Source organism: Anser brachyrhynchus, assembly GCF_964034855.1.
Source record: "Anser brachyrhynchus genome assembly, chromosome: 4".
NCBI classification, from domain to species: domain Eukaryota; kingdom Metazoa; phylum Chordata; class Aves; order Anseriformes; family Anatidae; genus Anser; species Anser brachyrhynchus.
Window position 1 is genome coordinate 53,918 of NC_137698.1, and position 26,643 is coordinate 80,560.

General features: G+C 52.8%; 2 protein-coding genes across 4 annotated transcripts; both read right to left on the reverse strand.

Moving 5' to 3' along the window:
* Positions 1-1,170: 1,170 nt before the first annotated feature.
* LOC308193951 (uncharacterized protein) lies at positions 1,171-18,075 on the reverse strand. 2 transcript variants are annotated; one of them, XM_080589167.1, is made up of 20 exons: positions 17,808-18,075; positions 16,880-17,020; positions 16,278-16,412; positions 16,144-16,194; positions 15,938-16,014; positions 10,354-10,403; positions 7,619-7,710; positions 6,795-6,994; positions 6,645-6,683; positions 6,427-6,574; positions 6,232-6,286; positions 4,451-5,880; positions 4,270-4,322; positions 3,963-4,019; positions 3,785-3,878; positions 3,521-3,608; positions 1,984-2,183; positions 1,756-1,882; positions 1,614-1,672; positions 1,416-1,492 (listed from the first exon to the last, which is right to left on the reverse strand). In XM_080589167.1, the coding sequence occupies exons 4-8, from the start codon at positions 16,180-16,182 to the stop codon at positions 6,923-6,925; spliced, it is 330 nt and encodes a 109-aa protein (XP_080445293.1). In that variant the 5' UTR covers positions 16,183-16,194; positions 16,278-16,412; positions 16,880-17,020; positions 17,808-18,075; the 3' UTR covers positions 1,416-1,492; positions 1,614-1,672; positions 1,756-1,882; positions 1,984-2,183; positions 3,521-3,608; positions 3,785-3,878; positions 3,963-4,019; positions 4,270-4,322; positions 4,451-5,880; positions 6,232-6,286; positions 6,427-6,574; positions 6,645-6,683; positions 6,795-6,922. The 2 variants fall into 2 exon arrangements, 1 of the variants encoding a protein (XP_080445293.1); XR_013950100.1 differs by lacking the exons at positions 6,427-6,574; positions 6,645-6,683; positions 6,795-6,994; ... (5 more) ...; positions 16,880-17,020; positions 17,808-18,075 and adding exons at positions 1,171-1,185; positions 1,283-1,330 and having other exon boundaries at positions 5,974-6,420.
* Positions 18,076-19,062: 987 nt separating this feature from the next.
* Positions 19,063-26,387, reverse strand: LOC308193948 (uncharacterized protein). Of its 2 annotated transcripts, XM_080589149.1 has the most exons (8): positions 26,105-26,387; positions 25,176-25,316; positions 24,573-24,707; positions 24,439-24,489; positions 24,233-24,309; positions 22,879-22,926; positions 19,444-19,499; positions 19,063-19,309 (listed from the first exon to the last, which is right to left on the reverse strand). In XM_080589149.1, exons 4-8 carry the CDS (start codon positions 24,475-24,477, stop codon positions 19,278-19,280), a joined length of 252 nt encoding a protein of 83 aa, XP_080445275.1. In that variant the 5' UTR covers positions 24,478-24,489; positions 24,573-24,707; positions 25,176-25,316; positions 26,105-26,387; the 3' UTR covers positions 19,063-19,277. The 2 variants fall into 2 exon arrangements, 1 of the variants encoding a protein (XP_080445275.1); XR_013950099.1 differs by lacking the exons at positions 22,879-22,926; positions 24,233-24,309; positions 24,439-24,489; ... (1 more) ...; positions 25,176-25,316; positions 26,105-26,387 and having other exon boundaries at positions 19,063-19,197; positions 19,444-19,730.
* Positions 26,388-26,643: the final 256 nt, after the last annotated feature.

Genomic DNA, 26,643 nt, shown 5'->3' on the forward strand with positions numbered 1-26,643 from the left:
AGCCACTGCACCCTCAGGACAGTTACTCTCATCCCCTCCTTTACCTCAGCCGCTTACCTACCCCACGTGGCAGATGCTGCCACCCGTTCTCTGAAGCCACCTAGAGCACCTCCAAAAGAGAAACTGGAATTTTACTCTAATTGATGTAGTAAACTAACTGCAGTGATGGGCACAAAAATGTGCCCAGATGGCAGTAATCACAGACTTACCCTTTACAGATGAAAAAGGTGACCCTGCTCAGTCTCTTGGTAATGCTACCGTGCTTATGCGGTCGAGGAACCGTACCCCACCATTTCTTAAAAACGAGTTAGCCGGCAACACATCCTAAGCACGCCTCTATTACGTGAATTCCAAGCACTGAAAATCTAGAAGGCTGCAACGTCTAAAGACTCTACAGCCACACAAACCACAGGCAAAAGCTCCAAGACTATAACAAACTGTCCCTAACCCTGAAAAAGACTACCCCTTACACGCCTACTGCTGCTCTTTTCAGACACATGCTTACACAGGGAGCCTCGATGATACTTATCTCCTAAACCCTGCTCCATCACTTTGCCACCAAGGTTGTAACTTTGATAACATTTGACATACAGGCAAAGACTCACAAGTAAGCCCCGCAATTCGGCAAAAATCATAACGGACCCAGAACCACAAAGTAAACACACAAAGTAACACTGCCATCCTATCCGTAAACACGCTATAACAATTACTCACCTGAAGAAGAGCTGCATGCAATACAGGCACCTATTACTAGATTGGTTTACTCTAACAGATCCTACTAGTTGTTACCTCACAAAGATGGGCGTACCGGTCTCTACTTAGAAACGCATCAGTCCATAGACTCTTAACCACCTAAAGAAACCTGCAACTCACTGAAGGAAAAACAAAGCACTTACCCCAAAGAGCAGCCCAGGCAGAATGAGCTCTCTGATGGGATGCCTGTGACTCAGTGACCACCAGGCCCTCCCTGGAACCCAAAGCCAATCACCTGGGAAAGGGGAGGGGCAAAACACAAGAAAGTAGAAAGAGGAGAAGCAGCAGCTGTGGTTTATTTTTTTTTGCTTCAGCTTTGAATATTAAAAGCTTTTCTCCTCTACAACTCCTGTCTCAGGAACCAAACAGCATTCCAGTGACCTGCTTTGCTCCTATTCCAAAGACTATCACAGCCCACCTTGCCTGTGGCACCTGATAAGCAGAACAGAAAGCAACCACAGCAATAAAAGCCACTGCACCCTCAGGACAGTTACCCTCATCCCCTCCTTTACCTCAGCCGCTTACCTACCCCACGTGGCAGATGCTTCCACCCGTTCTCTGAAGCCACCTAGAGCACCTCCAAAAGAGAAACTGGAATTTTACTCTATTTGATATAGTTAAAAAAACTGCAGCGACAACCGCACCCCAAAAATAACACCTACCTCTGTTCATCACTCACCAGAGTCACTCCAGAGGTAGCTCGCGTCGTGACGTCCTGTACTGCACACTGCGTTTCAGCCTGAACAAAGGAAAACACAGTCAGAAGACAAACATTCAGCTGACAGCATTAGCACCCATCCCTCAACAACAGAAGTCACCCCATATTTAATGTTTTCGTTTCAAAACAGCAGTCCACTTGCCTCTGTACCTGCAAGTTAGATCCAAGCTCGAAAGGAACGGCCACCATCACCCATGCCACCTGGGAACACAGAAGGACAAAATGACCGCTGTGCTTGCAAGCCTCCACCTGCCACATTGCTCCTCTGTCCCAAACAGCCTCACCTCAGAGGGAAACACCTGAATGTCTTCCCTTCGCTTCAGATAAGGGATCACCAGGCTGATAAAACTCCCACCTTCCCTCACTGCTCCGTGACACGGGGATTTCCCTGTCCAAGACTGCACGAAGCCCCTGCAGAGACGAGAGAAAAGCACACCATGAGGCACCTCACAGCCACAGCGTACCTGCTGCAATACCTCTCTCTTCCCAGCTCCTTTACTTCAGCTCCTCACCAGCTCTGAGATTCTTCGCTTCAGTTTCCCCATTGACTGGGTAATCCAGGTTCACAATCTATCCGGTACTTCACTGAAAATACACAGCTGCTGGCCTGTTACAAGTCAATTTTCTTTTTTCCTTGACTGTTTTCCTCTTTGAGGTGGTAATGTTTCTTACACCGTGATTTCCAACCAATTGCTCTAAGGATTCTGGTTGTCTGCATTTCACAAGGTCGTCTGTTAAGCTTTCTTATCACTGCAAGCATATCTCAATACCACCTTCCTTCCCTCTAAACAATGTAACTCTGTGCAAAAACATTTTTATTCCCACAACCTTGATCCCCTTACCCTAAAATCCTTATTCCCTTTAACCCTAACAACTCTAACCACAACCCTAACCCTTCATATCAACCCCCCGACGCTAATGACACTGACTAATGATCCAAACCCCAAACTGCCCCAACCCCAGGCAACCCACAAAGAAACTGACACAAAGCTGAAAACTACAAAAAAGGCAAAACCCTGGATACCAGACCCCAAATCACAAACACACGACCAAAATGCTACAGAAAAGCCCCAGATGCAGGCCCCAAGCACTACAGCTAGGCCCCAGAAGCTCAAGACACATCCCAAAGCCAAAATGCAAGCCCCAAATGCTACAGAAAAGCCCCCAAACACCAGACGCAGGCTGCAGAAGTCTACAAGCAGGCCACAACCCACCCCCAGACGCAGGCCCCAACCACACCCAGATGCAGACCCCAACTGTCCACAAGCAGCTCCCAACCCGCCCCCCATGAACTGGACCCCACCCCACCCCGATGCAGGCCCCAGGCCCCAGCCCCAGCCCCCACACCCCAGACTCAGGCCCCAAAGGTGTACAAGCAGGCCCCTACAGTATACAAGCAGCTCACAACCACCCCCCCAGAGGCAGGCCCCAACCCCCTCCAGACGCAAGCCCGAAAGGTGTACAACCAGCTCCAACCCCCCCCCACCAAGACGCAGGCCCCAAAGGTGTACAAGCAACTCCCCACCCTCCCTCCCCAGACGCAGGCCCCAAAGGTGTACAACCAGCACCCGACCCCCCCCAGATGCAAGCCCCAAAGGTGTACAAGCAGCTCCAAACCTCCCCCCCCATCCCAGGCTTCCAGTGTACGAGCAGCTCCCAAACCCCCCAACACAGGCTCCTATACTGTACAACCAACTCTGAACTCCCCCGCTCCCCAGAGACGCAGGCACCAAGCCCCCACAGATGCAGGCCCCAAGGGTGTGCAAGCAGCTCACAACCACTGTCCCCCCCCCAGAGGCAGGCCCCAGCCCCCCCCAAACGCAAGTCCCTGCAGTGTAAAAGCAGCTCCCAACCCCCCCCAGATGCAAGTCCCAAAGGTGTACAAGCAGCTCCACACCTCCCCAAAACACTGGCCTCAACCCTCCCCCCAAGACACAGGCCCCAAATGCCTAAACATACGCCAAGAAAGTACTAATGCAGGTGCCAAATGCTACAGACAGGCCCAAAAGCACAGGCACACGCCCCAGATGCTCGAGGCCGAGATGTAACTTGGCTTTCTGAATTACTGGAAAGCGGCTTTCCTTCTCAGCGAGGTGTGCGCAGGCTAGACAGGATGGGGCTTCAGGCACCTCTTCACCTGTGGAAACACACTGCCATCAGGCACTGCCATGCCAGACAAGCTTTTTCTGTTAAAACACCCTTCTCAGATGCCCCGCGGCATTCCAGTGACCTGCTTTGCTCCGATTCTAAAGACTAGTGTCACAGCCCACCTTGCCTGTGGCACCTGACCAACAGAAGAGAAAGCAACCATACCGTTTGGAAACCGTCACTGCACGTGCCGCTCCTTGATGCTCTGTAACCTCTTCTCAAATCCTCAGCCACTTCTGTGGAGAGCCTGCCATGACACCTTCAAAGCAAGATGGATACCCTTCGCAGTCACCTTGCGCAACTTGGCCATTCTGCTCCACTGCTCCACTCACGACCAGCCTGCCCTTCTCGTGCTGCTCTTCAGAGTGCAGCTTGGCCCCTCTGGGTCTGTGCAAGGCACCTGCGAAAAAAAAGAAAAGCATAGGCCGCGGCAGCATCCAAAGCCGCAGCACAGCTAGGACAGGTACTCTCACCTGCTCCCTTACTCTGCCCCCTCACCTGCCCTCGAGGCAGATGCTTCCATCTGCTCTCTTAAGCCAGCTACAACACCTCTGGAATATAAACAGGACTTTAACTGTATTTTGTGTAGTTAAGTAACTGCAGTGACAACCGCACCCCTAAAATAACTGCTGCATCTGTTCATCGCTCACCTTGCCAAAACAAGCTCTGGTCGTGAAGCCCCAGGTCGTACGCTGTGTTTCAGCTTTAACAAATGAAAACAGTCAGAAGATAATCATTCAGCTGCCAGAATTAGCACCCATCCCTCAACAACACAAGGGACCCCATGGCTAATTTTATCATTTCAAAACAGCAGCCCCCTTGCCTCAGCACCTAGAAAGTAGATCAAGCCAGTCACCGGGTTGCCTACCGAGTCCTTGACGGTTCCAAAAGGAGCTCTTTCCTGTGACCAGTTCCTCCTAAGGTTTACCCCTCTACTGGGGAGGGGAACGAAATACAAACAAAAAATCAAAACCCCGTATCTGCGAGCTTTCAAGATTCAATGACAGACCTCTCCTCTAGCACTACTCAAGCACTATGGAAACAGCTGCTCGCAAGCAGCTCAAGTCTCCCCCTCCACATTTGCCAAACACCACGGAGATGACTCTGTGCCAGCTGCCCTTCAGTACGTACCCAGAGGCAGACCGGATGTCTTTGCCAAAACAGTCCGGACAATGTATTAGTACACCGCCACGTTAGCTACCATCACTAACTGCCAGGCAGGACAGCTCCAGGCCAAACACACAGGCACGCTACAAACATTACGAACAAAACACACAACACAAGGCGCAAAAAAAGGACTCCCAGAGGGAAGCCATACAGCAAGTCAGAACAGGTGCCCTGCAGCAGACCCAAGGAGAGATTCAAATGTCACGACATGCGACTGGAAGCAACTGCCAGAACTGGGATGATGGAGGCATAAAAAGCCTGCCTTTAAGACAAGAGACCAGAAGGATGGGGAGTGCAAACCCCAGAAGAAAAATGCTTCGGAAATGAACTCCCAAGACAGAGCTCCTGATGAAGCCCACATGACTTCCGCAACAGCGAGGATGGAAACAGATGCCATCTGAAACCGAATATGATGCACAAGACCTGAAACACATCTGCGCTTTAAGCTGCGACTGCAAGTCAAGAAGTGCTCAGATCAGCCCTACGATGATGAAACAAGCATTTAGGACCTTTGGTGTGGCTAACAAGTTGCCCATCTAATCTGTCCAGTGGAAAAAGGCAATGAGGATATCAAGATTTGAGGAGCGCGTAACATATGATGATCGCATCAAGAAACATTTGATACAAAAAAATTACACGCACAGAAGAAATGATCTCTTTAGGCTCCCACTGCAAGACAAGAAACGCTCAGCTTCCGTTTGAGCATCAGCATTATTCCAGTGAGGTCAAGTGTTCGACACCCTCAGGAAGGCTTCCCCAGGGCCTGCCAAGCACCAGGAGCAACAGCACAGCACAGACAACACAGAACACAGACACCAAGCTGGAACTGCCCTGCCTGGCACGTGCTCAAGCCCTACCTGACAGAATCCCACGCCCCCATACACTGTCTGACCATGATCAATCCTAAAAGGCCCCATCCACAGCAATGACTTAAAAGCACAGACCCTCGCCCTATGTGTACATTCAAAACCCAAAAGCAAACATAGCACTTTCCCCGCAACTTAGCTTGGGAATGATGGGAGGCAGGTTCCATCCTCATCAAGGAACACGAAGGCTAGCCAGGACATTGCTTCCGGCACGAGGCTCCTCTTCACCTGCAGAAATAAAGTGCCATCAGGCACTGGCACACCAGCCAAACTTCTTCTAGTGAAACACCCACCTCAAAAACAAAACAGTAGTCCACTGACCTGCTCTGCTACTGAAGTCAGATAGACCAACTCCAGACAACTGCCCGCCTTCCCCTGCCAACCACCCCCAAACACACAGTATTTGCCCCTGGACTTAATTCTCAGGGGTCACAATCCATCCTCAAGGTGGACCACAGAGGCCAACTAGGATGTCCCCACTATCTTCTTCGTCCCCGGAAAAGAGGAGTCACCCAGAGGTGGGACCAATAGACTACCAAACCAAAACCAATGCCCTTTTCCCAACTTTTCTCCACTCACCTTCCCGATCCAGGCTTAGCGCTTCCATTTACTGTGCTGAGCCAAGGTCACATAGCTTAGACCAAGGAGAAAGAACAAACAAACGTGAAAATCCACAAAACAGTCTATACCCACTCCTCTTCTTTCCTCCCCTACCCCAACAGCCAAGAAGCCCCAGACCCACGTTCCCCAACCCAGTACCACCGCTTCGCTCACCTAACATCCCAAGGAGATGCATCACGCTCCCAGCTCCTCTTGTGCTCCGAGCATCTCCAGCATTTCAGGAACTGGAACCGCTGACGCCTGGCGCGCCTCAGAAACGTGGCAGGAGATGTACTCTGCTGTCGCAAGGTGCTTCAAAAGCCTGCATAACAGGCAAAGCAGACTAACACAATCCACTGACCAACTCAGGGCCCAAACTGCCGTCCACTCACCCTCATGCCTCATTCAAGTGTCCGTGCCCATGCCCTGGGCTACAAGAAACAAAAAGAGGAGGTCATATCCGTGATGGACACGCAAACAGTACAGCTCCTTGCAGAGGACAAACACAGAGACGAGAGCCAGAAAAAAAAAAAAAAACACACCCTCAGGTCCACAAATACCAAAAGGCCATGAATGCACAGCAGCCCCAACAGGGGTAATCACAGACTTCTCCTTTACAGATGAGAACGGTGACCCTGCTCAGTCTCTCCGTAATACTGCACTTATGCGGTCAAGCCCCTTCTGATGCGTACTGAAGCTCCTTGTGAAGCTTCTGGACAGTTATGCAAATGACTTGATATACCTAGAGATTAAAAGATAACTCAAAAAAAAAAAGGAACCGTACCCCACCATTTCCCAAAAACAAGTTAGCCAGCAACACCTCCTAAGCACACCTCTATTACGTGAATTCCAAGCACTTAAAAACTAGAAGGCTGCAACGTCTAAAGACTCTACAGCCACACAAACCACAGGCAAAAGCTCCAAAAATAAAACAAACTGTCCCTAACCCTGAAAAAGACCACCCCTTACACGCCTACTGCTGCTCTTTTCAGACACATGCTTACACAGGGAGCTTCGATGATACTTATCTCCTAAACCCTGCTCCATCACTTTGCCACCAACGTTGTAACTTTCATAACATTTGCCTTAATTCTGCAGAAATCATAAGGGACCCAGAACCACAAAGCAAACACACAAAGTAAGATTGCCACAATATCCGTAAACATGCTATAACAATTACTCACCTGAAGAAGAGCTGCTTGCAATACAGGCACCTATTACTAGATTGGTTGACTCTAACAGATCCTACTAGTTGTTACCTCACAAAGATGGGCGTACCGGTCTCTACTTGGAAACGCATCAGTCCATAGACTCTTAACCACCTAAAGAAACCTGCAACTCACTGAAGGAAAAACAAAGCACTTACCCCAAAGAGCAGCCCAGGCAGAATGAGCTCTCTGATGGGATGCCTGTGACTCAATGACCACCAGGCCCTCCCTGGAACCCAAAGCCAATCACCTGGGAAAGGGGAGGGGCAAAGCACAAGTAGAAAGAGGAGAAGCAGCAGCTGTGGTTTATTTATTTTTGCTTCAGCTTTGAATATTGAAAGCTTTTCTCCTCTACAACTCCTGTCTCAGGAACCAAACAGCATTCCAGTGACCTGCTTTGCTCCTATTCCAAAGACTATCACAGCCCACCTTGCCTGTGGCACCTGATAAGCAGAACAGAAAGCAACCACAGCAATAAAAGCCACTGCACCCTCAGGACAGTTACTCTCATCCCCTCCTTTACCTCAGCCGCTTACCTACCCCACATGGCAGATGCTTCCACCCGTTCTCTGAAGCCTCCTAGAGCACCTCCAAAAGAGAAACTGGAATTTTACTCTATTTGATATAGTTAAAAAAACTGCAGCGACAACCGCACCCCAAAAATAACACCTACCTCTGTTCATCACTCACCAGAGTCACTCCAAAGGTAGCTCGCGTCGTGACGTCCTGTACTGCACACTGCGTTTCAGCCTGAACAAAGGAAAACACAGTCAGAAGACAAACATTCAGCTGACAGCATTAGCACCCATCCCTCAACAACAGAAGTCACCCCATATTTAATGTTTTTGTTTCAAAATAGCAGTCCACTTGCCTCTGTACCTGCAAGTTAGATCCAAGCTCGAAAGGAACGGCCACCATCACCCATGCCACCTGGGAACACAGAAGGACAAAATGACCACTGTGCTTGCAAGCCACCACCTGCCACATTGCTCCTCTGTCCCAAACAGCCTCACCTCAGACCCTCAGAGGGAAACACCTGAATGTCTTCCCTTCGCTTCAGATAAGGGATCACCAGGCTGATAAAACTCCCACCTTCCCTCACTGCTCCGTGACACGGGGATTTCCCTGTCCAAGACTTCATGAGGCCCCTGCAGAGACAAGAGAAAAGCACACCCTGAGGCACCTCACAGCCACAGCGTACCTGCTGCAATACCTCTCTCTTCCCAGCTCCTTTACTTCAGCTGCTCACCAGCTCGAACTGAGATTCTTCGCTCACAGCGCCGCGGCAAACTCTGTCCGGGCCACACAACACACACTGCACAAGCTACGTTGTTTAAGACACACGAGCTGGAACGTTCCTGCCCAACAATCAGTGGCATCGCACAGGAAGGATGCCGCACGCTCCTAGAAACCAAACCTACCAGTCCTGAACAGCTCCCCTGCCAGACAATTCCCCACCTCCTCCTGCCAACCACGCTCAGCGCACACACTACTTGGCTCTCAAAAGAAAAAAAAAAAGTAATACCATACACACACAAAAAAAACAACTGAGCTCCACAAATGCCAAAAAGCCATGCACACACAGCAGCCCCAGCAGGGCTAATCACAGACTTACCCTTTACAGATGAAAAAGGTAACTCTGATACGACCCTGCTCAGTCTCTTGGTAATACTGCGCCTACGTGGTCAAGCCTCTTGTAGTGTGTAATCAGGCTCTTTTTAGTCCTCTGGAGAGTTACACAAGTGGCTTCATACGTCTAGAGATTCAAATATAACCCAAAGACACAAGTGGATCCCACCATCCCAAAAACAAGTGAGCCAGCAACCTCTGCTAAATATCCCTCTAGTAAGTGATTTCCAAGCACTTAAAATCTAGAAATCCATAGACACCAACCTGCCCAAAGAACCCTGCAATTGACTGAAAAACAAAGCACTTACCCCAAAGAGCAGCCCAGGCACAATGAACTCCCTAATGGCATACCTGGGGCTCATATACCATTTGGCCCCGCCCAGCACCCAAACCCAATCACCTGGGAAAGGGGAGGGGCAAAGCACAAGAAAGTAGAAAGAGAGCAGGAGCAACAGCTGTGGTGGTTTGTTTCTTGTTTCTGTTTACTGTGTTGTTTTGTTTTTTTTTTAAATCTGGTTTAGCTCAATAGCATGCAGACTGCAGACAAGAGAACTGGGGTGATTCTAGAAGCAACAATACCCATGCTTTTGCTGCAGCTTTGAATATTGAAAGGACAATACGACCAAGCAACTGAATTTTTTTCAGCTGGAATTAGCTCAAACCTTTCTTTATATAGAAAGAAAAATCTGGGAGCATAACAGATCACACGCCAAAACAACAAAAAAAAAATCAATTCCATGTAATAACATCACTTGCAGGAAAAATCACGTACTTGAGTAGGCTATCTGTAAACCAAAAGGCTATGCTGATGGGTCAAAACACACTACAGGACAATGGAGCCTGGCCCTCTGCTGCACCAACTTAAAACTCATCCCTACACTCACCAAGGTGCAACCCCAACCCAAACACAGACACACCATTTCAGCCTCAACACAGTTTTGGGAACTGCTGGAAAGCAGGCTTCATCCTCAGCGAGGCGTGCTCAGGCTCCACGGCATGGGGCTTCAGGCACCGCTTCACCTACTGAAGACGACCACCATCATCAGGAGCTGCCACGCCAGACCACCTTTTTCCTCTGCAACACCTTTCTCAGGAACCAAACAGCATTCCAGTGACCTGCTTTGCTCCTATTCTAAAGACTATCACAGCCCACCTTGCCTGTGGCACCTGATAAGCAGGACAGAAAGCAACCACAGCAATAAAAGCCACTGCACCCTCAGGACAGTTACTCTCATCCCCTCCTTTACCTCAGCCGCTTACCTACCCCACGTGGCAGATGCTTCCACCCGTTCTCTGAAGCCACCTAGAGCACCTCTAAAAGAGAAACTGGAATTTTACTCTATTGGATGTAGTTAAAAAAACTGCAGCGACAACCAGCCAGCGACAACTGCAGCGACAAACAGCCTCACCTCAGACCCTCAGAGGGAAACACCTGAACATCTTCCCCTGTGGTGGTTTTACAGGGGTAGGCGACCGAGCTCCACCAAAACCGCTCTCTCCCTCTCCCTCCTCAAAGAAGGACAGGGAGAAAATACAAGGAAAAAGGGCTCAAGGGTTGAGATAAGGATGAGGAGATTACACAGTAAATATCGTGATAAGCAAAACACACTCAGCATAGAAAGACAGAAAGATTTATTGCTTATTACTACGCAATGTAGAGAAGCGAGAAACAAACGAAAGCAACCAAAAGCACCTTCCCCCCCAGCCACCCTCTTCCACCTTCTCCCCCCCAGCGGTGCAGGTGATCGGTGTTTATGGTCAGTCTATAGCGCTTCTTTGCCGCCACTCCTCCTCGGACGCCCTCATCCCCTGTGCTGTGGGGTTCCTCCCACAGGATGCAGTCCTTGGTCAACTGATCTGGCATGGCCTTCCCACAGGCAGCAGCTCTTCCAGAACTGTTCCAGATGTAGGTCCATACCACGGGGTCCATCCCTCAGGAGCAAACTGCTCCAACCTGGGTCCCCCACGGGCAGCAGCTCCTGCCAGCTCACCTGCTCCTGCGTGGTCTCCTCTCCACGGTCTACAGGTCCGGCCCGGAAGCTGCTCCGGCAAGGGTCTTCCACAGGCCGCAGCCTCCGTCAGTGCAGGTCCACCTGCTCCACCGTGCTCTCCTCCACCAGCTGCAGCATGGAACCCTGCTCCACCGTGGTACCCCGTGGGCTGCAGGGGGACAGCCTGCTTCACCATGGTCCTCGCCACAGGCCGCGGGGGACTTCTGCTCCGGCACCTGGAGTACCTCTCCCCCTCCTTCTTCACTCACCTTGGCGCCTGCAAGGCTGTTCCTCACTCCTCTTGCTCTCCCAGCTGCTGCATGGCACAGCGTCTTTGTTTTTTTTTTTTTTTTTCCTGTCTTAAATATGCTCTCACAGACGCACAAACAACATCACTTATTGGCTCCGCTCAGCAGCAGGGCCATTACCTAACATGGGGCAGCTTCTAGATTCTTCGCACAGAAGCCACCCCTAGAGCCCCCTGCTACCAAAACCTTGCCACATAAACCCACTACGTCCCTTCATTTTGGTTAAGGGACGACCAGACTGACAACACGCTCACCTTCCCTCACTGCTCCGTGACACGGGGATTTCCCTGTCCAAGACTGCACCAAGCACCTGCAGAGACGAGAGAAAAGCACCCCCTGAGGCACCTCACAGCCACAGCGTACCTGCTGCAATACCTCTCTTCCCAGTTGCTTTACTTCAGCTGCTCGTTAGCTCGATCTAAGATAAATGTGCCCGGGCGGCGCCGCGCCAAAATGTGCCCGGGCGGCGCCGCGCCAAAATGTGCCCGGGCGGCGCCGCGCCAAAATGTGCCCGGGCGGCGCCGCGCCAAAATGTGCCCGGGCGGCGCCGCGCCAAAATGTGCCCGGGCGGCGCCGCGCCAAAATGTGCCCGGGCGGCGCCGCGCCAAAATGTGCCCGGGCGGCGCCGCGCCAAAATGTGCCCGGGCGGCGCCGCGCCAAAATGTGCCCGGGCGGCGCCGCGCCAAAATGTGCCCGGGCGGCGCCGCGCCAAAATGTGCCCGGGCGGCGCCGCGCCAAAATGTGCCCGGGCGGCGCCGCGCCAAAATGTGCCCGGGCGGCGCCGCGCCAAAATGTGCCCGGGCGGCGCCGCGCCAAAATGTGCCCGGGCGGCGCCGCGCCAAAATGTGCCCGGGCGGCGCCGCGCCAAAATGTGCCCGGGCGGCGCCGCGCCAAAATGTGCCCGGGCGGCGCCGCGCCAAAATGTGCCCGGGCGGCGCCGCGCCAAAATGTGCCCGGGCGGCGCCGCGCCAAAATGTGCCCGGGCGGCGCCGCGCCAAAATGTGCCCGGGCGGCGCCGCGCCAAAATGTGCCCGGGCGGCGCCGCGCCAAAATGTGCCCGGGCGGCGCCGCGCCAAAATGTGCCCGGGCGGCGCCGCGCCAAAATGTGCCCGGGCGGCGCCGCGCCAAAATGTGCCCGGGCGGCGCCGCGCCAAAATGTGCCCGGGCGGCGCCGCGCCAAAATGTGCCCGGGCGGCGCCGCGCCAAAATGTGCCCGGGCGGCGCCGCGCCAAAATGTGCCCGGGCGGCGCCGCGCCAAAATGTGCCCGGGCGGCGCCGCGCCAAAATGTGCCCGGGCGGCGCCGCGCCAAAATGTGCCCGGGCGGCGCCGCGCCAAAATGTGCCCGGGCGGCGCCGCGCCAAAATGTGCCCGGGCGGCGCCGCGCCAAAATGTGCCCGGGCGGCGCCGCGCCAAAATGTGCCCGGGCGGCGCCGCGCCAAAATGTGCCCGGGCGGCGCCGCGCCAAAATGTGCCCGGGCGGCGCCGCGCCAAAATGTGCCCGGGCGGCGCCGCGCCAAAATGTGCCCGGGCGGCGCCGCGCCAAAATGTGCCCGGGCGGCGCCGCGCCAAAATGTGCCCGGGCGGCGCCGCGCCAAAATGTGCCCGGGCGGCGCCGCGCCAAAATGTGCCCGGGCGGCGCCGCGCCAAAATGTGCCCGGGCGGCGCCGCGCCAAAATGTGCCCGGGCGGCGCCGCGCCAAAATGTGCCCGGGCGGCGCCGCGCCAAAATGTGCCCGGGCGGCGCCGCGCCAAAATGTGCCCGGGCGGCGCCGCGCCAAAATGTGCCCGGGCGGCGCCGCGCCAAAATGTGCCCGGGCGGCGCCGCGCCAAAATGTGCCCGGGCGGCGCCGCGCCAAAATGTGCCCGGGCGGCGCCGATCACAGACCTACCCTTTACAGATGAAAAAGATAACTCTGATACGACCCTGCTCAGTCTCTTGGTAATACTGCGCCTACGTGGTCAAGCCTCTTGTAGTGTGTAATCAGGCTCTTTTTAGTCCTCCGGAGAGTTACACAAGTGGCTTCATACGTCTAGAGATTCAAATATAACCCAAAAACACAAGTGGATCCCACCATCCCAAAAACAAGTGAGCCAGCAACCTCTGCTAAATATCCCTCTAGTAAGTGATTTCCAAGCACTTAAAATCTAGAAATCCATAGACACCAACCTGCCCAAAGAACCCTGCAACTGACTGAAGGAAAGCAAAGCACTTACCCCAAAGAGCAGCCCAGGCACAATGAACTCTCTAATGGCATACCTGGGGCTCATATACCATTTGGCCCTGCCCAGCACCCAAACCCAATCACCTGGGAAAGGGGAGGTGGCAAGCACAAGAAAGTAGAAAGAGCACAAGCAGCACAGCAGCTGTGGGGTTTTTTTGATGGTTTTTTTTTTGGTTTTGTGTTTTGTTTCTTTGTTTTTTGTTTTTCTTTTGTTTTTTCTTTAATCTGGTTTAGCTCAACAGCATGCAGACTGCAGACAAGAGAACTGGGGTGATTCTAGAAGCAACAATACCCATGCTTTTGCTGCAGCTTTGAATATTGAAAGGACAATATGACCAAGCAAGTAACTGAAATTTTTCCAGCTAGAATTAGCTCAAACCTTTATTTATATAGAAAGAAAAATCTGGGAGCATAACAGATCACACGCCAAAACAAAAATAAATTCCATATAATAACATCACTTGCAGGAAAAATCACGTACTTGAGTAGGCTATCTGAAAACCAAAAGGCTATGCTGATGGGTCAAAACACACTACAGGACAACGGAGCCTGGCCCTCTGCTGTACCGACTTAAAACTCATCCCTACACTCACCAAGGTGCAACCCCAGCCCAAACACAGATGCACCATTTCAGCCTCAACACAGTTTTGGGAACTGCTGGAAAGCAGGCTTCATCCTCAGCGAGGCGTGCTCAGGCTCCACGGCATGGGGCTTCAGGCACCGCTTCACCTACTGAAGACGACCACCATCATCAGGAGCTGCCACGCCAGACCACCTTTTTCCTCTGCAACACCTTTCTCAGGAACCAAACAGCATTCCAGTGACCTGCTTTGCTCCTATTCTAAAGACTATCACAGCCCACCTTGCCTGTGGCACCTGATAAACAGAAGAGAAAGCAACCACAGCAGCAAAAGCCACTGCACCCTCAGGACAGTTACTCTCATCCCCTCCTTTACCTCAGCCGCTTACCTACCCCACGTGGCAGATGCTTCCACCCGTTCTCTGAAGCCACCTAGAGCACCTCCAAAAGAGAAACTGGAATTTTACTCTAATTGATGTAGTAAACTAACTGCAGTGATGGGCACAAAAATGTGCCCAGATGGCAGCAATCACAGACTTACCCTTTACAGATGAAAAAGGGGACCCTGCTCAGTCTCTTGGTAATGCTACCGTGCTTATGCGGTCGAGGAACCGTACCCCACCATTTCTTAAAAACGAGTTAGCCGGCAACACATCCTAAGCACGCCTCTATTACGTGAATTCCAAGCACTGAAAATCTAGAAGGCTGCAACGTGTAAAGACTCTACAGCCACACAAACCACAGGCAAAAGCTCCAAGACTATAACAAACTGTCCCTAACCCTGAAAAAGACAACCCCTTACACGCCTACTGCTGCTCTTTTCAGACACATGCTTACACAGGGAGCCTCGATGATACTTATCTCCTAAACCCTGCTCCATCACTTTACCACCGAGGTTGTAACTTTGATAATATTTGACATACAGGCAAAGACTCACAAGTAAGCCCCGCAATTCGGCAAAAATCATAACGGACCCAGAACCACAAAGCAAACACACAAAGTAACACTGCCATCCTATCCGTAAACACGCTATAACAATTACTCACCTGAAGAAGAGCTGCATGCAATACAGGCACCTATTACTAGATTGGTTTACTCTAACAGATCCTACTAGTTGTTACCTCACAAAGATGGGCGTACCAGTCTCTACTTGGAAACGCATCAGTCCATAGACTCTTAACCACCTAAAGAAACCTGCAACTCACTGAAGGAAAAACAAAGCACTTACCCCAAAGAGCAGCCCAGGCAGAATGAGCTCTCTGATGGGATGCCTGTGACTCAATGACCACCAGGCCCTCCCTGGAACCCAAAGCCAATCACCTGGGAAAGGGGAGGGGCAAAACACAAGAAAGTAGAAAGAGGAGAAGCAGCAGCTGTGGTTTATTTTTTTTTGCTTCAGCTTGGAATATTGAAAGCTTTTCTCCTCTACAACTCCTGTCTCAGGAACCAAACAGCATTCCAGTGACCTGCTTTGCTCCTATTCCAAAGACTATCACAGCCCACCTTGCCTGTGGCACCTGATAAGCAGAACAGAAAGCAACCACAGCAATAAAAGCCACTGCACCCTCAGGACAGTTACTCTCATCCCCTCCTTTACCTCAGCCGCTTACCTACCCCACATGGCAGATGCTTCCACCCGTTCTCTGAAGCCTCCTAGAGCACCTCCAAAAGAGAAACTGGAATTTTACTCTATTTGATATAGTTAAAAAAACTGCAGCGACAACCGCACCCCAAAAATAACACCTACCTCTGTTCATCACTCACCAGAGTCACTCCAGAGGTAGCTCGCGTCGTGACGTCCTGTACTGCACACTGCGTTTCAGCCTGAACAAAGGAAAACACAGTCAGAAGACAAACATTCAGCTGACAGCATTAGCACCCATCCCTCAACAACAGAAGTCACCCCATATTTAATGTTTTTGTTTCAAAACAGCAGTCCACTTGCCTCTGTACCTGCAAGTTAGATCCAAGCTCGAAAGGAACGGCCACCATCACCCATGCCACCTGGGAACACAGAAGGACAAAATGACCACTGTGCTTGCAAGCCACCACCTGCCACATTGCTCCTCTGTCCCAAACAGCCTCACCTCAGACCCTCAGAGGGAAACGCCTGAATGTCTTCCCTTCGCTTCAGATAAGGGATCACCAGGCTGATAAAACTCCCACCTTCCCTCACTGCTCCGTGACACGGGGATTTCCCTGTCCAAGACTTCATGAGGCCCCTGCAGAGACGAGAGAAAAGCACACCCTGAGGCACCTCACAGCCACAGCGTACCTGCTGCAATACCTCTCTCTTCCCAGCTCCTTTACTTCAGCTGCTCACCAGCTCGAACTGAGATTCTTCGCTCACAGCGCGCGGCAAACTCTGCCCGGGCCACACAACACACACTGCACAAGCTACGTTGTTTAAGACACACGAGCTGGAACGTTCCTGCCCAACAATCAGTGGCATCGCACAGGAAGGATGCCGCACGCTCCTAGAAACCAAACCTACCAGTCCTGAACAGCTCCCCTGCCAGACAATTCCCCACCTCCTCCTGCCAACCACGCTCAGCGCACACACTACTTGGCTCTCAAAAGAAAAAAAAAAAAGTAATACCATACACACACAAAAAAAACAACTGAGCTCCACAAATGCCGAAAAGCCATGCACACACAGCAGCCCCAGCAGGGCTAATCACAGACTTACCCTTTACAGATGAAAAAGGTAACTCTGATACGACCCTGCTCAGTCTCTTGGTAATACTGCGCCTACGTGGTCAAGCCTCTTGTAGTGTGTAATCAGGCTCTTTTTAGTCCTCTGGAGAGTTACGCAAGTGGCTTCATACGTCTAGAGATTCAAATATAACCCAAAAACACAAGTGGATCCCACCATCCCAAAAACAAGTGAGCCAGCAACCTCTGCTAAATATCCCTCTAGTAAGTGATTTCCAAGCACTTAAAATCTAGAAATCCATAGACACCAACCTGCCCAAAGAACCCTGCAATTGACTGAAAAACAAAGCACTTACCCCAAAGAGCAGCCCAGGCACAATGAACTCCCTAATGGCATACCTGGGGCTCATATACCATTTGGCCCCGCCCAGCACCCAAACCCAATCACCTGGGAAAGGGGAGGGGCAAAGCACAAGAAAGTAGAAAGAGAGCAGGAGCAACAGCTGTGGTGGTTTGTTTCTTGTTTCTGTTTACTGTGTTGTTTTGTTTTTTTTTAAATCTGGTTTAGCTCAATAGCATGCAGACTGCAGACAAGAGAACTGGGGTGATTCTAGAAGCAACAATACCCATGCTTTTGCTGCAGCTTTGAATATTGAAAGGACAATACGACCAAGCAACTGAATTTTTTTCAGCTGGAATTAGCTCAAACCTTTCTTTATATAGAAAGAAAAATCTGGGAGCATAACAGATCACACGCCAAAACAACAAAAAAAATCAATTCCATGTAATAACATCACTTGCAGGAAAAATCACGTACTTGAGTAGGCTATCTGTAAACCAAAAGGCTATGCTGATGGGTCAAAACACACTACAGGACAATGGAGCCTGGCCCTCTGCTGCACCAACTTAAAACTCATCCCTACACTCACCAAGGTGCAACCCCAACCCAAACACAGACACACCATTTCAGCCTCAACACAGTTTTGGGAACTGCTGGAAAGCAGGCTTCATCCTCAGCGAGGCGTGCTCAGGCTCCACGGCATGGGGCTTCAGGCACCGCTTCACCTACTGAAGACGACCACCATCATCAGGAGCTGCCACGCCAGACCACCTTTTTCCTCTGCAACACCTTTCTCAGGAACCAAACAGCATTCCAGTGACCTGCTTTGCTCCTATTCTAAAGACTATCACAGCCCACCTTGCCTGTGGCACCTGATAAGCAGAACAGAAAGCAACCACAGCAATAAAAGCCACTGCACCCTCAGGACAGTTACTCTCATCCCCTCCTTTACCTCAGCCGCTTACCTACCCCACGTGGCAGATGCTTCCACCCGTTCTCTGAAGCCACCTAGAGCACCTCTAAAAGAGAAACTGGAATTTTACTCTATTGGATGTAGTTAAAAAAACTGCAGCGACAACCAGCCAGCGACAACTGCAGCGACAAACAGCCTCACCTCAGACCCTCAGAGGGAAACACCTGAACATCTTCCCCTGTGGTGGTTTTACAGGGGTAGGCGACCGAGCTCCACCAAAACCGCTCTCTCCCTCTCCCTCCTCAAAGAAGGACAGGGAGAAAATACAAGGAAAAAGGGCTCAAGGGTTGAGATAAGGATGAGGAGATTACACAGTAAATATCGTGATAAGCAAAACACACTCAGCATAGAAAGACAGAAAGATTTATTGCTTATTACTACGCAATGTAGAGAAGCGAGAAACAAACGAAAGCAACCAAAAGCACCTTCCCCCCCAGCCACCCTCTTCCACCTTCTCCCCCCCAGCGGTGCAGGTGATCGGTGTTTATGGTCAGTCTATAGCGCTTCTTTGCCACCACTCCTCCTCGGACGCCCTCATCCCCTGTGCTGTGGGGTTCCTCCCACAGGATGCAGTCCTTGGTCAACTGATCTGGCATGGCCTTCCCACAGGCAGCAGCTCTTCCAGAACTGTTCCAGATGTAGGTCCATACCACGGGGTCCATCCCTCAGGAGCAAACTGCTCCAACCTGGGTCCCCCACGGGCAGCAGCTCCTGCCAGCTCACCTGCTCCTGCGTGGTCTCCTCTCCACGGTCTACAAGTCCGGCCCGGAAGCTGCTCCGGCAAGGGTCTTCCACAGGCCGCAGCCTCCGTCAGTGCAGGTCCACCTGCTCCACCGTGCTCTCCTCCACCAGCTGCAGCATGGAACCCTGCTCCACCGTGGTACCCCGTGGGCTGCAGGGGGACAGCCTGCTTCACCATGGTCCTCGCCACAGGCCGCGGGGGACTTCTGCTCCGGCACCTGGAGTACCTCTCCCCCTCCTTCTTCACTCACCTTGGCGCCTGCAAGGCTGTTCCTCACTCCTCTTGCTCTCCCAGCTGCTGCATGGCACAGCGTCTTTGTTTTTTTTTTTTTTTTTCCTGTCTTAAATATGCTCTCACAGACGCACAAACAACATCACTTATTGGCTCCGCTCAGCAGCAGGGCCATTACCTAACATGGGGCAGCTTCTAGATTCTTCGCACAGAAGCCACCCCTAGAGCCCCCTGCTACCAAAACCTTGCCACATAAACCCACTACGTCCCTTCATTTTGGTTAAGGGACGACCAGACTGACAACACGCTCACCTTCCCTCACTGCTCCGTGACACGGGGATTTCCCTGTCCAAGACTGCACCAAGCACCTGCAGAGACGAGAGAAAAGCACCCCCTGAGGCACCTCACAGCCACAGCGTACCTGCTGCAATACCTCTCTTCCCAGTTGCTTTACTTCAGCTGCTCGTTAGCTCGATCTAAGATAAATGTGCCCGGGCGGCGCCGCGCCAAAATGTGCCCGGGCGGCGCCGCGCCAAAATGTGCCCGGGCGGCGCCGCGCCAAAATGTGCCCGGGCGGCGCCGCGCCAAAATGTGCCCGGGCGGCGCCGCGCCAAAATGTGCCCGGGCGGCGCCGCGCCAAAATGTGCCCGGGCGGCGCCGCGCCAAAATGTGCCCGGGCGGCGCCGCGCCAAAATGTGCCCGGGCGGCGCCGCGCCAAAATGTGCCCGGGCGGCGCCGCGCCAAAATGTGCCCGGGCGGCGCCGCGCCAAAATGTGCCCGGGCGGCGCCGCGCCAAAATGTGCCCGGGCGGCGCCGCGCCAAAATGTGCCCGGGCGGCGCCGCGCCAAAATGTGCCCGGGCGGCGCCGCGCCAAAATGTGCCCGGGCGGCGCCGCGCCAAAATGTGCCCGGGCGGCGCCGCGCCAAAATGTGCCCGGGCGGCGCCGCGCCAAAATGTGCCCGGGCGGCGCCGCGCCAAAATGTGCCCGGGCGGCGCCGCGCCAAAATGTGCCCGGGCGGCGCCGCGCCAAAATGTGCCCGGGCGGCGCCGCGCCAAAATGTGCCCGGGCGGCGCCGCGCCAAAATGTGCCCGGGCGGCGCCGCGCCAAAATGTGCCCGGGCGGCGCCGCGCCAAAATGTGCCCGGGCGGCGCCGCGCCAAAATGTGCCCGGGCGGCGCCGCGCCAAAATGTGCCCGGGCGGCGCCGCGCCAAAATGTGCCCGGGCGGCGCCGCGCCAAAATGTGCCCGGGCGGCGCCGCGCCAAAATGTGCCCGGGCGGCGCCGCGCCAAAATGTGCCCGGGCGGCGCCGCGCCAAAATGTGCCCGGGCGGCGCCGCGCCAAAATGTGCCCGGGCGGCGCCGCGCCAAAATGTGCCCGGGCGGCGCCGCGCCAAAATGTGCCCGGGCGGCGCCGCGCCAAAATGTGCCCGGGCGGCGCCGCGCCAAAATGTGCCCGGGCGGCGCCGCGCCAAAATGTGCCCGGGCGGCGCCGCGCCAAAATGTGCCCGGGCGGCGCCGCGCCAAAATGTGCCCGGGCGGCGCCGCGCCAAAATGTGCCCGGGCGGCGCCGCGCCAAAATGTGCCCGGGCGGCGCCGCGCCAAAATGTGCCCGGGCGGCGCCGCGCCAAAATGTGCCCGGGCGGCGCCGCGCCAAAATGTGCCCGGGCGGCGCCGCGCCAAAATGTGCCCGGGCGGCGCCGCGCCAAAATGTGCCCGGGCGGCGCCGCGCCAAAATGTGCCCGGGCGGCGCCGCGCCAAAATGTGCCCGGGCGGCGCCGCGCCAAAATGTGCCCGGGCGGCGCCGCGCCAAAATGTGCCCGGGCGGCGCCGCGCCAAAATGTGCCCGGGCGGCGCCGCGCCAAAATGTGCCCGGGCGGCGCCGCGCCAAAATGTGCCCGGGCGGCGCCGCGCCAAAATGTGCCCGGGCGGCGCCGCGCCAAAATGTGCCCGGGCGGCGCCGCGCCAAAATGTGCCCGGGCGGCGCCGCGCCAAAATGTGCCCGGGCGGCGCCGCGCCAAAATGTGCCCGGGCGGCGCCGCGCCAAAATGTGCCCGGGCGGCGCCGCGCCAAAATGTGCCCGGGCGGCGCCGCGCCAAAATGTGCCCGGGCGGCGCCGCGCCAAAATGTGCCCGGGCGGCGCCGCGCCAAAATGTGCCCGGGCGGCGCCGCGCCAAAATGTGCCCGGGCGGCGCCGCGCCAAAATGTGCCCGGGCGGCGCCGCGCCAAAATGTGCCCGGGCGGCGCCGCGCCAAAATGTGCCCGGGCGGCGCCGCGCCAAAATGTGCCCGGGCGGCGCCGCGCCAAAATGTGCCCGGGCGGCGCCGCGCCAAAATGTGCCCGGGCGGCGCCGCGCCAAAATGTGCCCGGGCGGCGCCGCGCCAAAATGTGCCCGGGCGGCGCCGCGCCAAAATGTGCCCGGGCGGCGCCGATCACAGACCTACCCTTTACAGATGAAAAAGATAACTCTGATACGACCCTGCTCAGTCTCTTGGTAATACTGCGCCTACGTGGTCAAGCCTCTTGTAGTGTGTAATCAGGCTCTTTTTAGTCCTCCGGAGAGTTACACAAGTGGCTTCATACGTCTAGAGATTCAAATATAACCCAAAAACACAAGTGGATCCCACCATCCCAAAAACAAGTGAGCCAGCAACCTCTGCTAAATATCCCTCTAGTAAGTGATTTCCAAGCACTTAAAATCTAGAAATCCATAGACACCAACCTGCCCAAAGAACCCTGCAACTGACTGAAGGAAAGCAAAGCACTTACCCCAAAGAGCAGCCCAGGCACAATGAACTCTCTAATGGCATACCTGGGGCTCATATACCATTTGGCCCTGCCCAGCACCCAAACCCAATCACCTGGGAAAGGGGAGGTGGCAAGCACAAGAAAGTAGAAAGAGCACAAGCAGCACAGCAGCTGTGGGGTTTTTTTGATGGTTTTTTTTTTGGTTTTGTGTTTTGTTTCTTTGTTTTTTGTTTTTCTTTTGTTTTTTCTTTAATCTGGTTTAGCTCAACAGCATGCAGACTGCAGACAAGAGAACTGGGGTGATTCTAGAAGCAACAATACCCATGCTTTTGCTGCAGCTTTGAATATTGAAAGGACAATATGACCAAGCAAGTAACTGAAATTTTTCCAGCTAGAATTAGCTCAAACCTTTATTTATATAGAAAGAAAAATCTGGGAGCATAACAGATCACACGCCAAAACAAAAATAAATTCCATATAATAACATCACTTGCAGGAAAAATCACGTACTTGAGTAGGCTATCTGAAAACCAAAAGGCTATGCTGATGGGTCAAAACACACTACAGGACAACGGAGCCTGGCCCTCTGCTGTACCGACTTAAAACTCATCCCTACACTCACCAAGGTGCAACCCCAGCCCAAACACAGACGCACCATTTCAGCCTCAACACAGTTTTGGGAACTGCTGGAAAGCAGGCTTCATCCTCAGCGAGGCGTGCTCAGGCTCCACGGCATGGGGCTTCAGGCACCGCTTCACCTACTGAAGACGACCACCATCATCAGGAGCTGCCACGCCAGACCACCTTTTTCCTCTGCAACACCTTTCTCAGGAACCAAACAGCATTCCAGTGACCTGCTTTGCTCCTATTCTAAAGACTATCACAGCCCACCTTGCCTGTGGCACCTGATAAACAGAAGAGAAAGCAACCACAGCAGCAAAAGCCACTGCACCCTCAGGACAGTTACTCTCATCCCCTCCTTTACCTCAGCCGCTTACCTACCCCACGTGGCAGATGCTTCCACCCGTTCTCTGAAGCCACCTAGAGCACCTCCAAAAGAGAAACTGGAATTTTACTCTAATTGATGTAGTAAACTAACTGCAGTGATGGGCACAAAAATGTGCCCAGATGGCAGCAATCACAGACTTACCCTTTACAGATGAAAAAGGGGACCCTGCTCAGTCTCTTGGTAATGCTACCGTGCTTATGCGGTCGAGGAACCGTACCCCACCATTTCTTAAAAACGAGTTAGCCGGCAACACATCCTAAGCACGCCTCTATTACGTGAATTCCAAGCACTGAAAATCTAGAAGGCTGCAACGTGTAAAGACTCTACAGCCACACAAACCACAGGCAAAAGCTCCAAGACTATAACAAACTGTCCCTAACCCTGAAAAAGACTACCCCTTACACGCCTACTGCTGCTCTTTTCAGACACATGCTTACACAGGGAGCCTCGATGATACTTATCTCCTAAACCCTGCTCCATCACTTTACCACCGAGGTTGTAACTTTGATAATATTTGACATACAGGCAAAGACTCACAAGTAAGCCCCGCAATTCGGCAAAAATCATAACGGACCCAGAACCACAAAGCAAACACACAAAGTAACACTGCCATCCTATCCGTAAACACGCTATAACAATTACTCACCTGAAGAAGAGCTGCATGCAATACAGGCACCTATTACTAGATTGGTTTACTCTAACAGATCCTACTAGTTGTTACCTCACAAAGATGGGCGTACCAGTCTCTACTTGGAAACGCATCAGTCCATAGACTCTTAACCACCTAAAGAAACCTGCAACTCACTGAAGGAAAAACAAAGCACTTACCCCAAAGAGCAGCCCAGGCAGAATGAGCTCTCTGATGGGATGCCTGTGACTCAATGACCACCAGGCCCTCCCTGGAACCCAAAGCCAATCACCTGGGAAAGGGGAGGGGCAAAACACAAGAAAGTAGAAAGAGGAGAAGCAGCAGCTGTGGTTTATTTTTTTTTGCTTCAGCTTTGAATATTGAAAGCTTTTCTCCTCTACAACTCCTGTCTCAGGAACCAAACAGCATTCCAGTGACCTGCTTTGCTCCTATTCCAAAGACTATCACAGCCCACCTTGCCTGTGGCACCTGATAAGCAGAACAGAAAGCAACCACAGCAATAAAAGCCACTGCACCCTCAGGACAGTTACTCTCATCCCCTCCTTTACCTCAGCCGCTTACCTACCCCACATGGCAGATGCTTCCACCCGTTCTCTGAAGCCTCCTAGAGCACCTCCAAAAGAGAAACTGGAATTTTACTCTATTTGATATAGTTAAAAAAACTGCAGCGACAACCGCACCCCAAAAATAACACCTACCTCTGTTCATCACTCACCAGAGTCACTCCAGAGGTAGCTCGCGTCGTGACGTCCTGTACTGCACACTGCGTTTCAGCCTGAACAAAGGAAAACACAGTCAGAAGACAAACATTCAGCTGACAGCATTAGCACCCATCCCTCAACAACAGAAGTCACCCCATATTTAATGTTTTTGTTTCAAAACAGCAGTCCACTTGCCTCTGTACCTGCAAGTTAGATCCAAGCTCGAAAGGAACGGCCACCATCACCCATGCCACCTGGGAACACAGAAGGACAAAATGACCACTGTGCTTGCAAGCCACCACCTGCCACATTGCTCCTCTGTCCCAAACAGCCTCACCTCAGACCCTCAGAGGGAAACGCCTGAATGTCTTCCCTTCGCTTCAGATAAGGGATCACCAGGCTGATAAAACTCCCACCTTCCCTCACTGCTCCGTGACACGGGGATTTCCCTGTCCAAGACTTCATGAGGCCCCTGCAGAGACAAGAGAAAAGCACACCCTGAGGCACCTCACAGCCACAGCGTACCTGCTGCAATACCTCTCTCTTCCCAGCTCCTTTACTTCAGCTGCTCACCAGCTCGAACTGAGATTCTTCGCTCACAGCGCGCGGCAAACTCTGCCCGGGCCACACAACACACACTGCACAAGCTACGTTGTTTAAGACACACGAGCTGGAACGTTCCTGCCCAACAATCAGTGGCATCGCACAGGAAGGATGCCGCACGCTCCTAGAAACCAAACCTACCAGTCCTGAACAGCTCCCCTGCCAGACAATTCCCCACCTCCTCCTGCCAACCACGCTCAGCGCACACACTACTTGGCTCTCAAAAGAAAAAAAAAAAAAGTAATACCATACACACACAAAAAAAACAACTGAGCTCCACAAATGCCGAAAAGCCATGCACACACAGCAGCCCCAGCAGGGCTAATCACAGACTTACCCTTTACAGATGAAAAAGGTAACTCTGATACGACCCTGCTCAGTCTCTTGGTAATACTGCGCCTACGTGGTCAAGCCTCTTGTAGTGTGTAATCAGGCTCTTTTTAGTCCTCCGGAGAGTTACACAAGTGGCTTCATACGTCTAGAGATTCAAATATAACCCAAAAACACAAGTGGATCCCACCATCCCAAAAACAAGTGAGCCAGCAACCTCTGCTAAATATCCCTCTAGTAAGTGATTTCCAAGCACTTAAAATCTAGAAATCCATAGACACCAACCTGCCCAAAGAACCCTGCAATTGACTGAAAAACAAAGCACTTACCCCAAAGAGCAGCCCAGGCACAATGAACTCCCTAATGGCATACCTGGGGCTCATATACCATTTGGCCCCGCCCAGCACCCAAACCCAATCACCTGGGAAAGGGGAGGGGCAAAGCACAAGAAAGTAGAAAGAGAGCAGGAGCAACAGCTGTGGTGGTTTGTTTCTTGTTTCTGTTTACTGTGTTGTTTTGTTTTTTTTTAAATCTGGTTTAGCTCAATAGCATGCAGACTGCAGACAAGAGAACTGGGGTGATTCTAGAAGCAACAATACCCATGCTTTTGCTGCAGCTTTGAATATTGAAAGGACAATACGACCAAGCAACTGAATTTTTTTCAGCTGGAATTAGCTCAAACCTTTCTTTATATAGAAAGAAAAATCTGGGAGCATAACAGATCACACGCCAAAACAACAAAAAAAAATCAATTCCATGTAATAACATCACTTGCAGGAAAAATCACGTACTTGAGTAGGCTATCTGTAAACCAAAAGGCTATGCTGATGGGTCAAAACACACTACAGGACAATGGAGCCTGGCCCTCTGCTGCACCAACTTAAAACTCATCCCTACACTCACCAAGGTGCAACCCCAACCCAAACACAGACACACCATTTCAGCCTCAACACAGTTTTGGGAACTGCTGGAAAGCAGGCTTCATCCTCAGCGAGGCGTGCTCAGGCTCCACGGCATGGGGCTTCAGGCACCGCTTCACCTACTGAAGACGACCACCATCATCAGGAGCTGCCACGCCAGACCACCTTTTTCCTCTGCAACACCTTTCTCAGGAACCAAACAGCATTCCAGTGACCTGCTTTGCTCCTATTCTAAAGACTATCACAGCCCACCTTGCCTGTGGCACCTGATAAGCAGAACAGAAAGCAACCACAGCAATAAAAGCCACTGCACCCTCAGGACAGTTACTCTCATCCCCTCCTTTACCTCAGCCGCTTACCTACCCCACGTGGCAGATGCTTCCACCCGTTCTCTGAAGCCACCTAGAGCACCTCCAAAAGAGAAACTGGAATTTTACTCTATTGGATGTAGTTAAAAAAAACTGCAGCGACAACCAGCCAGCGACAACTGCAGCGACAAACAGCCTCACCTCAGACCCTCAGAGGGAAACACCTGAACATCTTCCCCTGTGGTGG

Excerpts from the sequence above, each read along its gene's own strand:
- LOC308193948 (XM_080589149.1), bottom strand. The coding sequence starts at position 24,477 with ATGGTGGCCGTTCCTTTCGAGCTTGGATCTAACTTGCAG. Across the intron at positions 22,927-24,232 it reads CTGGTGAGTGATGAACAGAG|GTGCTCTAGGTGGCTTCAGA; the intron begins GTAGGTGTTATT and ends TCTCTTTTGGAG. Across the intron at positions 19,310-19,443 it reads TCACGGAGCAGTGAGGGAAG|GTAATGGCCCTGCTGCTGAG; the intron begins GTGAGCGTGTTG and ends GCCCCATGTTAG.
- LOC308193951 (XM_080589167.1), bottom strand. The coding sequence starts at position 16,182 with ATGGTGGCCGTTCCTTTCGAGCTTGGATCTAACTTGCAG. Across the intron at positions 16,015-16,143 it reads AGCTTGGATCTAACTTGCAG|GCTGAAACGCAGTGTGCAGT; the intron begins GTACAGAGGCAA and ends TCCTTTGTTCAG. Across the intron at positions 7,711-10,353 it reads GGAAGCATCTGCCACGTGGG|GTGATTGGCTTTGGGTTCCA; the intron begins GTAGGTAAGCGG and ends CCCCTTTCCCAG.